Here is a 12,824-nt window from a genome sequence, read left to right as displayed (position 1 = left end):
ATTCTCAGGACAATATTTTGAATACAATAAGACACATACAATGTCGTAAATATACAAACAATTCGCCAAAAATAGTCTAGAGACCAAGAACTTTTCCGCCGACGCACTGTTATGATTAATTTTTTTTATTAGAAAGTTCTAGCCAGTGAACACGTCATTTTCCATCTAATCCAAAATTGGAAATATTCCCGATGCAATCCAAATAAAGAAACTGAATAACATGACAATGAGAAATAAATATATTTCGGCTTAAACATATTTTCACCGCTATTAAAAAGCGTATCTCATCGCCCCGGCTGAGTCAACAAATTTAATTTTAACCTGCGCCCACGTCCACGGATTCCGTCTGAATTTTCCTCGCTTTTCCCACACCGCTATAAAATAGCTACGTCGATCTGTTTTGGATACAGTACGAACAATCGACTTGCAACGAAAACAACTAGAACGAAACCGACGAAAAACACAGTGTTTACAGTGTTGTTTAAGTGTAGTGGTTCTAATTAACGAAAAAAACAAAAATCATCATGTCTCTGTTGCCTTACATTTTCGATCAACAACCCAGCGAAGCAGTCTTGTCTTGGCCATCATTGGTATCTTTCGACGACGATTTTTTCAAGCCCCAACGTTTGTGCAACGTTTGGGAACAGCTCACGCAGACTCACAAGGATATCACCATCGACAAAGAAAAATTCCAAGCCAACATCGACGTACAACAGTATAAACCAGAGGAAATTACTGTGAAAATGACTGGAGAAAAAACAGTGACCATCGAGGGCAAGCACGAGGAAAGTCCCGAAAATGGATATGTGTCCAGATCCTTCGTGAGAAACTTTACACTTCCCGAGGATTGCGACGCCCAGAAACTCCAAACCAAATTATCCTCCGAGGGTTTGTTGGTGTTATCAGTTCCAATGAAGAACGATACCGAGAAAATGCAAATTAGTGAGGTAGGTTTCAACCAGAACTCCGCTCAAAAGAACTTTGAAGAAACCACACGCGAAAAGAAGCGTACCACCAAGAAGACGGTTAATCAATCATCAACATCTTCACAACAATCAGTATACGAGCACAATAAGAAAATACATGGAAGCCCAAATGCTGTTGCTTCAACCACCTACGTTCAGGAAAGCGTCTATCACGAATCGCAGACTGGTAATTGTCCAGCTCAAATTTCACAATCATCCAGGACTGAAAGCTCGGAACAATACAATAAAAACCAAGTACAAAGAACGAACATTCCTCATCATACCGAGTCTTCCAGAACCGAAAATATCGAGCACTCTGCCCACCATCAAAAAGAACAAGTCAGGAGAATGTCAAATAGCTCGGTAGTACTGGAATCCAGTGGCACAGCATCGCCCATCATCCAATTTCCAGAATCTCCAGACGTGTTCAGTGGTCGAAATAAATTCATTGGTGAAACTCAACAGTCGTCTCGTAGTCAAAAGCGACAGGTCAGGACCAGCTCCAACAGTTCTTTGATCATCGAACAAATCGACGAGTCCGTTTCCAATAAAAACGACAGGAAAGTTAAAGATATTCCTCCTCTACCAACTGGCAGGTCCAAAACTACAACTACTGAAGAACAAATAATTAAGGAGGAACGACAAGTCAGAAATGCACCTGTTAATGTTGTGGAATCAACCTCGGTCAGCAGCGTAGAAGAATTAAATTACAATGAACAACACCAGACTCAGAAATCGGAAAGAAACAACAACATAGTTCCAACTATCCAAGAGTCACCTATTGGTGCTGGCCTAAATAAGTTTAATACTGTTGAAGAAACTGTAATTGAAGAACACCAGGTCATTGAAGGACCAGTTACTATTGTGCAATCAAGTACAACTAAGAATATTCAACAGTCTACTCGTCAACAAAAACAACAAGTCCGAACGAGTTCCAATAGCTCTGTGGTTATCGAACAAGTTGAAGAATCTATTTGTAACAAGAACAACAAAACAACTAAAGATTCTCCTGATGTCACAATTGGTAAATCTAAAGTCACAACAACTGAAGAACAAATCATCAAGGAAGAGCAACACACTCTAGTCAAGAAACCCATCAACAAGCCGGAAGAAAATAATGACGTAGAAAATCCAATTAACCAGGAATTCCCTATTGCTGCCAGACCAACACAAATTAACACTACAGAAGTGGTGCCAACTACGCTTGTTGAATCAGTTAAAACACAACAATCAACCCGTCAACAAAAGAAACAAATCAGGACTAGTTCGAACAGCTCTGTGGTAATTGAACAAGTTGAAGAATCTGTTTGTAATAAGAAAAATAAAGCGCCTAAGGATTATCCTGTTAAACCAACTGGTAGGTCGACAATTACAACCAGTGAGGAAGAAATAATTGAGGAAGAACAACAAATTAGAAAAATCCCTACCAACAATCCAAAGGAAAGTGATGCCGTAGAAGGGCCAATGCAGGAGTCTATTCAACTTGAAAAGGAATCTCCTGTAGTTGGCAAACCAGCTGAAATTAACAGCACGGAAGAAAAGCCACAAGTCACCAAGGTACCAGTTAATGTTGTGGAATCAATACAAAATGTCCAAAAATCTACTCGTCAGCAAAAGAAACAAGTCAAGACTAGTTCCAACAGCTCTGTGGTCATTGAACAAGTTGAACAATCCATTATTAATAAGAAGAACAATGAACCTGAAGATTCTCCTGCTAGACCAAGCGGCAGATCCACATTTACAAGCACCGAGGAAGAAATAATCGAGGAAGGACAACAGATTAGAAAAATTCCTATAAATAAACCAGACGAAAGCAATAGCGTAAAAGGACCAACCTATAAGTCTGCTCCACTTGAAGAATCTCCGGTTGGTACCAGACCAAATGAAATTAATACTGTTGAAGAACAATCTTTAGTAAAAGAAATACCAATTGCTGTTGTTGAATCAATTACAACACAAAATGTCCAACAATCAACTCGTCAACAAAAGAAGCAAGTGAAGACCAGCTCCAACAGTTCTCTGGTCATTGAACAAGTTGAAGAATCCGTTAGCAATAAGAAAAATAAAGAACCTGAAGAATCTCCTGTTAAACCATCGGGCAGGTCTACCGTTACGACCACTGAAGAAGAAATAATAGAGGAGGAGCAACAAATCAAAAAGATTCCAGTGAATAAACCAGAAGAAACAGACGATGTGCAAGAACCAAGTTATCAGTCTGCTCCACTTGAAGAATCTCCTGTTGCTGCTAGACCAAATGAAATTAATACCGTTGAAGAACAACCATTAGTAAAAGAAGTACCAATTGCTCTTGTTGAATCAATTACAACACAAGATGTCCAACAATCCACTCGTCAACAAAAGAAACAAGTGAAGACAAGTTCCAACAGCTCTGTGGTTATTGAGCAAATTGAAGAATCCGTTATCAATAAGAAAAATAAAGAACCTGAAGATTCTCCCGTTAAACCAAAAGGCACGACCACCGTTAAAACCACTGAAGAAGAAATTATAGAAGAGGAGCAACAAATAAGAAAGATTCCAGTCAATAAACCAGAAGAAACAGACGATGTGCAAGAACCAAGTTATCAGTCTGCTCCACTTGAAGAATCTCCTGTTGCTGCTAGACCAAATGAAATTAATACCGTTGAAGAACAACCATTAGTAAAACAAGTACCAATTACTATTGTTGAATCAATTACAACACAAGATGTCCAACAATCTACTCGTCAACAAAAGAAAAAAGTCAAGACAAGTTCCAACAGCTCTGTGGTCATTGAACAAGTTGAAGAATCCGTTAGCAATAAGAAAATTAAAGAACCTGAAGATTCTCCTGTTAAACCAACTGAAAGTTCCACCGTTACGACAACTGACGAAGAAATAATAGAGGAGGAGCAACACACCAGAAAGATTCCAGTCAATAAGCCAGAAGAAACAGACAGCGTGCCAGAACCAACTTATCAATCTGCACCATATGAAAAATCTCCTATTGCTGCTAAACCAACTCAGATCAGCACTAACGAAGTAAAACCACAGGTTACAGAAGTGCCAGTTACTGTTGTTGAAACTACAACACAAAATGTTCAACAATCTACTTGTCAACAAAAGAAACAAGTGAAGACCAGCTCCAACAGTTCTGTGGTCGTTGAACAAGTTGAAGAATCCGTTAGTAACAGGAAAAACAAAGCACCTGAAGATTCTCCAGTTATGCCAACTGAAAGGTCCACGGTTATAACCACTGAAGAAGAAATAATTAAGAAGGAACAAATTAGAAATATTCCTATTAAAATTGTTGAATCTACCTCTGCAAGCAATGTTGAAGAAACCATACAAAATGAAAAACGTCATACCCAGAAGTCTACCAACAAACCAAAAGATAATGGCGTAGAAGAACCAACGTACGAATCTACTCCACTTCACGAAAAATCTCCCGTTGGAGCTAAACCCAAGCAAATTAACATCATTGAAGACAAACCTCAAGTTAGAGAAGTACCAGTTACTATTGTTGAATCAACTAAAACCCAAAACGTTCAACAATCAAGCCGTCAACAAAAGCAACAAGTTAGGACCAGCTCCAACAGCTCTGTGGTTATTGAACAAGTAGAACAATCTGTCTGTAACAAGAACAACCAGACAACTAAAGATTTCCCAGCTTTACCAACTAGCAGGTCCAAAGTTACAACTACAGAAGAACAAATCATCAAACAGCAACAAGTTAGAAATGTTCCCATTAATGTAGATAAATCAACAAGAGTCAATAGTGCTGAAGAAACCAACTACAAGGAAACTCGTCAAAGTCAGAAGACAAATAATACTGGACATAAAACTAATATCGTGGAGAAAACTGTAATTGAAGAAAAACATCATATCAGAGAAGTACCAATTAATGTTGTCGAATCGTCAAGAACCCAAAATGTCCAACAATCGTCAACTCGTCAGCAAAAACAACAGGTCAGAACTAGCTCCAATAACTCCGTGGTTATTGAGCAAATTAATCCAACTACTCGATCGAAAGTGATCACCACCGAGGAACGTATAGTTAAGGAACAACAACATTTCAGAGATGTTCCTGTTACCATAGTTGATTCAGCTACAGTCAGAAGCACCGAGCAAATCAATCGAAACCAGAAGCAACAAACGAAGAAAAACGTCAACAAATCTGAAACAATTAGCACCAGTGAGAAAAATGTATATGGATCGGTACCATCCTGTCCAATTTATCCTGGCGTGGCGACTGGATTATCTTCAAACAAAGTTCGAGAGACTGTAATCGAGGAAAGACACCATCAAAGTCATTATGCTCAAGATGTACCCGTAACCATTGTCAAAACTCAAAACATCGAGAAGTCTAGTAGACAACAACAACAACAGCAAGTCAGAAAGAACTCCAATAGCTCCCTGTCTATGCAGAACGTCGAACAAAGCATATATAACAGCAAGCACATCAAGAACGTCCCTGTTGGTATAAGTGGAGTCTCTGAAGTAAGGACCACGACTGAATATGTCGCTAGAGATGGTCCCGTTGGTTTTACCGAAGCTACCTCAGTTAGCAGTGTCAAAGAAATCAATCAGAATCAAAGGCAACAGTTCACCAAATCCAACAACTATAGAGCCACCGAAGAATGTAGTAAACTGAACCAACAACAATCTGCCAAAAGCAAAAATATCCAAGAAAATCGCCACCATCAACAACAAACCAAGAAGGGATTGCACAATCAGTCAACATCTACCAGAAATGTGGAAGAATCCCGTCACAACCAAACACAAATCCATAATGGTATTGGTGGTGAAACCGTCAGCAAAAAATATGAAGAATCAAAGTATCAACACAACGAGCAAGTCAGAAACATCCCCTTGAACACTGTTGGAGTATCACAAACACAAAATGTTCAACAGATTAATGGTGAGTTGATATCAACCCTTATTAAAATGAGCATTGTAATAAAATCATTAAATTTTTCAGAACATTACCAAACCAGCAATACTTCTTCAGTCAGATCATCCCACCAAGGTGGACGCATCGAAATAGAGAAGAAAGGGGAAACGAAATACTACGCTCCTGGACTCATCGATATTAAATTCGACTAATTTTTGTGATGATTTATTTAATTTTGTATATTGATCTTTGTTCTTTTTTGTATTTATTTGTAAGTTTTATATCGTTTCGACTAATTTTCAATTTGAATTTAAGTTCCTTTATGCTGTGATGAAATTTCTAAAAAATACTTTTTACATTTTTTGAATATATTTTGTTAATTGTTGGCATATTTTTTATATTGGAATAAATTTATATATTTGTTACTATTTTGTCTCTTTATTGCCGAAAACGTATTCACCTATTGCTACTTTGGAAAACTCCATAAATATTTTTGACCTGATAATCTAATCTATGGGTAAAAGTCAACAGGAACATCTGGCGTCAACAAAAATCAAGGATAAGCAAGACCCACTTAACTAATCAAAATTTCGCTAAACAAACTTAATTTCTGTACAAAAACTATACGCTGTTTGGATATAAAATTTGGATGAGTGGTCATATTTTAAGGAACATATTTTAAAACATTTTAAAGGAATTCATCTCTAGTAAATAAACCAAAAACTAAATGAGAAAAACCATTGAAGTTGATGTTTATGAAATGGCTAAAGTTGTTAACAATATAAAATAAACACAGATTAATTTTAATACTGTAAAACTAAAAATATATATATCCTAAAATTAATGGTATAATTTAAATTAGAATAATAATTTTTAAATATAATATAACACAAGATGCGGCAACCCTACATACACATTTGCAAAACTGTTAGCAACACCACCAGTAGCCGGCATACATTGTTTTTATTTAGGTAGCGTATGGGTAGCGTTTGTTCTAAACAAGTTATTCAAGAAAAATCGAAATACGAATAAAATTTGGTAAAAACATGGCTCTGTTGCCGTTTTTTCATAACAATGATCTTTTCGCCAATCATTCGGCTGGCAGTTTACTCGGATGGAGTGAACCAGATCTGAATCACTGGCCGCTCATGCTACCATCGAGGTAACTCTACTTCTCTACTCTCTTTCTGATAGTGAATTATTAATATAGTTGTCGATATCGTAGATCAACAGAACACCTGAGAGATCTTCGCAGCCAGTTGGCTCATCTGGATAGAGATACTTCAGTTATTTTGGATAAAAATCACTTCCAGGCTGACATAGACGTACAACAGTTCAAACCGGAGGAAATCACGGTCAAACTCTCCGGAGAACACACCATTACTGTCGAGGGCAGACATGAGGATCAGCAGGATGACCACGGTTTCATCTCCCGGTAAGTTTTATCACTTATTACTAAATTATCTTTACTTAATTGTAGTTTTTGGTCTGGAAAGACATTTCGTTCGCAGATATTTGCTGCCACAAGACTGTGATGTAAGTAAGGTGCAGTCCAAATTGTCATCGGATGGTGTCCTGACCATTTCAGCTCCGAAAAAGCAACAAGGTATTGAGCTAGATGGAGAAGAAATACCCATAATACATACAGGTAGACCTATCATAAGAAGAATGCACCTGTGGCCCAGTCGTCGCAGTGATAGAAAAAGAAGACTCAGTGCTTCAAAATAAACATATCGTAATTCAACATAATCACAATTTTATAAGGCATTTCAATTTTCATATATTTTGGTGGATGTTTTTCAATTATATTGTATTCATAAGGGTTTCATAATAAATTTATTAATTAATTTACAGAGTTTTATTTACATTCCAATTGTTTGATTGATATCTTACTATGTACACAAGTAAGGTTCTTACATTTATTTTTAATTTATAAAACATCATTTGTTTAACCTTAACTTCATATCATATTGGCTACATATTTTGATGAATGATATAGAAAATATTACTGATATAAGATTTGAGATAAAATACCTATATTATACATTTTTCCATCTCTAATATAATTCTGATTGAGCTTGTTTTTCATCTGGCTTTTCTTGACTGTTATTTGTCATTTTAAAATACAAACTAAAATAATTAATGCCAGTTTTTATCTATATTTATTAACTAATTTTTCTTGTATAATTATCCATGTATTCAATATTTTATTTTTTTTATATCTATATAATAATTACAAAAAAATAGATTAATCAATGATATCTACAAAAAGAAAGAGGTAACTGTGCCAAAACCAAAGAACCGTTTAGATGCATAAAATAGTAAATAGATATACCACTGTAACATAGAATATGGTAGGTCAGCGATTTTGGGTAGCAGACGACGTCGAGTTCAAGGCAGTTCAAATCGATAATTCCAGTCACAACATCGAGAATTCACGTTACTACGCGCAAGAATACGCGAATGTTCTGTTCTGCCATCTAGACGGTTCTCGAAGCATTAGGCTCGTTCCGTTCATTGAATGTATAGCAGTATAAAATAAATTATTGTTTAAAAAAAAATTTAGAAAAATGTCACATTTTGCTTTGTTTTTGCCAACTTTAACAACTCATGTCGATTTTTGGGTTTGGAGAAAAATCAAAGAATGTAATTCATGTCGCAAATTACGAAAGCTTTACTCATTATATGGTTGTTTAAAAAAAAGCATTAGTCAATGTTAAGATCGCAATCTATATTTTTTAAGTTTAAATATAAGATATAAGTTCCTCAAAAAATAATTTTTATTGAGGAAAATCATCATTGAAAAATCATCATCGGTGTTAGTAGTAAAAGCGGAGAAATAATAACATTCCACAATAATAAAAATTGTCGCTTATAGAGTCAAGCCAATTTAAAAAAAGAAGGATATTGAGGTAAGACTGGAGACTATGATTAAATTGACTACTAAGTTGGTCAGTCTGTAGACTTAATGTCATGGACAATCCATTACAAAATATTGTTCACTAATTACGTAAAAAAATACATTTTTCAATATCTGACTTTGTGTAGACAAAAATTAAAATTTGTTATTTTTTCAATGTTATGTAAAAACGAAGAAGACTTACCACAACCTTCTAAGGAAAAAAACATATTTAACTCCCTTTCACCCAAAATAGTCTACGTCATAAATGAACAACTCCATTTTTCTCAGATATCTCAGATTTGATTATCAAATGAAATATTTTTAAGAAATGCATACAATATTGTATTAATCCGGTACTCGCTTTGCTTTTGTATTAATGCAACTAAATCAGAACATGTAACATCATATGTAATGTAAGATGTAATTAATTAAAAAAATAAACATTTAAATATTTAGTTTCATTATCACTTTTGATTGGGTAAAACCAAAATTGATATAATCAGTTACCTCATCTTTATTTATGACATCGATATTACTTATTCAAAAGATATTTCTAGAAAGAACATAAAGTAATAATTAATTCCAATATAACACAACTAAAAGAAATGATTATTTTTTATATAAATAACGTTTTTAATCTTGAAACAATTATATGACTAACTGGTAATTTAAAAAACAAAATGTATTAACGATTAGTTATTAAATTTAAAAATAAATCAACACATACTCATTTTCTAGAAGTCTATTAATCCGATGAACAGTTGTTCTCGATCGTATAGATTCCTGTAAATTCGCGATCTAGTGTATTCTCGAGAATTCCGCGCTTTTATAAAAGCTAACGCTCGTCGCAAGCAGCGTCAGTTCAAATTCCGATTCTTTCAACGTAGGACCTTGGTCGAAGAATTCGAACGATTTTTTTAACAAGTGAGGAGAAAAACTAGAACATAATGTCTCTACTTCCACTGTTGTTCGCCGATCCCTGGGACAGTCGTGCGTTTTCTCGCCCGTCAAGAATTCTGGACCAGCATTTCGGATTGGGATTACACCCAGAAGACCTTTTCCAGCCACTGACCGTTAACAACAGGCTGCTGACAAGGACACCGGCTGGATATTTAAGAAACTGGCGAGCTAATAATTCCTTACAAGACACCGGCTCGACTGTCAGCATCGATAAAGACAAATTCCAGGCGAATTTGGACGTGCAGCAGTTCAAGCCGGAAGAAATCAGCGTTAAGGTAAGCGACAACGTCTTAACTATCGAGGGCAAGCACGAAGAGCAAGAGGACGAGCACGGCTTCATTTCGAGGCACTTCGTTCGTAAATACATCATGCCGAAGAACTGTGACATGGCCAAGATCGAGTCCAAGCTGTCCTCTGACGGAGTCCTTACTATTACGGCCCCAACCATCGAAAAAATGGATGTGGAACACAAGAGCATTCCGATTACCCAGACTGGTGAACCAGCCAAGCAACAGGCTGTCGAACAGAAGTAAATTGTTCCCATGGAAGGGAAGTTTTCATTAGTTTGTTACTTTTATGTCATATATTTAAAGGCTGATAAATTTAGTGATTTAGTATAATATTTTGGTTTAATTAAAATATATTATTACAATGTAGTTATACATTTAGAATTTAATGATTTCAAATAAACTTGGTGAAACCAACATTTTTGTCTTTTCCTAGTCATTATACCTAAAATGTTTAACAAATGAAATAAAACTTGCCCTAGATAATGTGAAACATTATCTGTGTTACGTCAAAAAAAAATTCTAATCGTCATTCATATTTCCTTATTCTATTGTATGAAAAATTGGTTGTTAATAACCATTTTTGACATTGTAAATCCACAATTCATTCAATATTATTTTGATAAAATCTTAATTTTTCTACATTATTCTATTCTATACATAGTTCACACAGTGCATACAAATTATAAATAGAAAAAATCAATACTAAAAATTATATGTAAGAAAAAAATAGAAAATAATAGTTTAAATTGTTTGCAGTACTTAAAATACCAAAGTAAATAGTTAATAACACTTAAAATTTAAGTATTTTTTATTTATCGAGACATCTGATAAACGTTTAGTGGTTATGTTTTCGTTACTATAAATAACTGCTTATCACTATGTTATTTATTTACTTTTTGATGTACTTTAATACTCCGGTAATGGTAGCCATATAAGGCTGTAGTAGTTAACAAAATATATCCGTTTCGTGGACTTAATGTTCTGTTATTATTATCATCTTGATTGTAAATAGAGAAAGAAAATACTCCATGATTGCATGATTGCATTACACAATTAAAATTTTTCACTTCAAGGACACAAGTGTATCGGGTAACTTCATAGGTGTTGCTATGGTAATTTAAGAAGACCATTTGCCTGCCATCTAGTAATTTCTATATGCACTAAAAATCTAATTTATAAAAGTATTCTCTATATAAATACTATATTATAGAAAATTGAATTGAACCTAAACACAATTTTAATACTACGTAGATTGATCGTTTTCTGAAAAGTATTAATTATTAACAAATATTTGCCGGCGTTAACTAATGTTGAACTTCAAAATGAACTTGATACACAGAAAACAGTCGTTTCGAATTCGGTGCGCCATATTGTGCGATCCTGTTGGAAACAACGTTCAAAGCTAAAACGTGGACACAAGAAATCAATTAGCATGCATTTGTAATGAAGTCAGTTTGCTATAACGATGTTAGAATTTTTATTTCAAATAAAAATAATCCGGCTTGGTTGGCGCACTGGTAAAGGTGACAGGACGGTCCACTTACGGACGGTGTTGTGTCGCAGGTTCGAAACCTGCTGGGGCATAGTCGTAAATTTATGTTTGTGATTGTTTAACATTTGGTATTGTCTTTAGGCAAGAGTATAAAACCCGACAAGGAGAAAATGATCTCAGTCACGACAGCAACCAGGCTGGGTAAGACCGGATGTCTTCTGGGATGATTTCTAAGTTGGCCGCTCGCTAGTCGGTAGGATTAATACCGAGGACCGTGGTTTAGAGCCCACGTTAAACTGTAAGTCCAATCCAGATAAACCCTCGTTGGTAAAAAGACACTTTAAGAATACAAAAATAAATAAAAATAAATCAACACCAAACACCAACAAGATACTTTGGCTTCTCCATCTTCCAGAACACATAATATGACGATTTGTTGTTTACTTAATTATCAAGATGTGTGTTATAATAATAATAATGATAAAGTTCGTTAAGATATACGCTCAAACGAGACTTGACACTAATGAATATATTATTGTCAAAAACACTAGCAAAAGATGAGCCTATATTTTGAATTTTTACATTGACTTTTTAACATTAACACCATTTAAATTTTTATTCCTATCAACCAAAATAGATACTATGTAAATAAGTTAAAATACGTGAAAGGGTATTTAAACAAAAAAAAATATTTGCTTGAAAATATTATTTTATTTAACGGAAAGAAGAGGCGACTAGTTTAGCAACGATACAAAGTGACGCTGAGGGTTCTTATGTATTAGAAAACAGACTCCGCCGCCTGACTCTTTCACCATTCATGTAGTTTTGTTAAACAGATGGCCGAATAATCGGACCCGTATTATATAACAAATATATTTATTTAATGGCTCTAATCATTAATAACTGGTGTTAAGAACCATCGAGCGAGCTGAACTATCGAATGATTAATAAATCTGTGGAATAAATCAATCCGAAAATGTTTATTTAATTATAAGCGTTATATGTTGGCTTACGATAAATATCGATATGTCGGAGAATATATAATATCGGATAACCGCGAAAAAAATATCGATACTTCTATTTAACGATATCGATATTTTCTCACTCCAAGTCAACAAAAATAACGATATTTTTTCTTCCTCCTTATGTTGCTTTTTTTTACAATTGGCTTTGTTGGCAATTTGTAATAGTTAAATTGCCATGGTAACCATCGTGATGGAAGAAATTATAACTATTATTTTCTTCTTTTTTTCTTATAAAAGATTGGGTAGTATCATCTAACAGACTCCTGATTGCTGCTACATTGGCACTTTCTTGTTCATATACTGTGGCTATAACATTGAGG

The 12,824-nt window shown here is 34.9% G+C and overlaps 2 protein-coding genes and 1 pseudogene across 4 annotated transcripts; all 3 read left to right on the top strand.

Annotated features, from left to right (window-relative positions):
- Window positions 1–272: 272 nt before the first annotated feature.
- Window positions 273–6,263, top strand: LOC143198452 (uncharacterized). Its single transcript, XM_076407681.1, has 2 exons — window positions 273–5,862; window positions 5,923–6,263. Exons 1-2 carry the CDS (start codon window positions 525–527, stop codon window positions 6,045–6,047), a joined length of 5,463 nt encoding a protein of 1,820 aa, XP_076263796.1. The 5' UTR covers window positions 273–524; the 3' UTR covers window positions 6,048–6,263.
- Window positions 6,264–6,763: 500 nt separating this feature from the next.
- LOC143198460 (alpha-crystallin B chain) lies at window positions 6,764–7,683 on the top strand. 2 transcript variants are annotated; one of them, XM_076407710.1, is made up of 3 exons: window positions 6,764–6,997; window positions 7,061–7,270; window positions 7,347–7,683. In XM_076407710.1, exons 1-3 carry the CDS (start codon window positions 6,882–6,884, stop codon window positions 7,561–7,563), a joined length of 543 nt encoding a protein of 180 aa, XP_076263825.1. In that variant the 5' UTR covers window positions 6,764–6,881; the 3' UTR covers window positions 7,564–7,683. The 2 variants fall into 2 exon arrangements, with proteins under 2 accessions (XP_076263825.1, XP_076263824.1); XM_076407709.1 differs by having other exon boundaries at window positions 6,769–6,997; window positions 7,332–7,683.
- Window positions 7,684–9,588: 1,905 nt separating this feature from the next.
- On the top strand, window positions 9,589–10,401 carry LOC143198467 (protein lethal(2)essential for life pseudogene; annotated as a pseudogene). Its single transcript, XR_013006222.1, has one exon. The product of XR_013006222.1 is annotated as a protein lethal(2)essential for life pseudogene (transcript).
- The last annotated feature ends 2,423 nt before the right edge of the window (window positions 10,402–12,824 follow it).

Source organism: Rhynchophorus ferrugineus, unplaced genomic scaffold (genome assembly GCF_030347505.1).
Source record: "Rhynchophorus ferrugineus isolate W39M unplaced genomic scaffold, kcgeb_rfMv2 rfM6, whole genome shotgun sequence".
Classification (NCBI taxonomy): domain Eukaryota; kingdom Metazoa; phylum Arthropoda; class Insecta; order Coleoptera; family Curculionidae; genus Rhynchophorus; species Rhynchophorus ferrugineus.
Note: the sequence above shows the minus strand (reverse complement) of the source record. Positions and strands in the feature narration are given on the sequence as shown.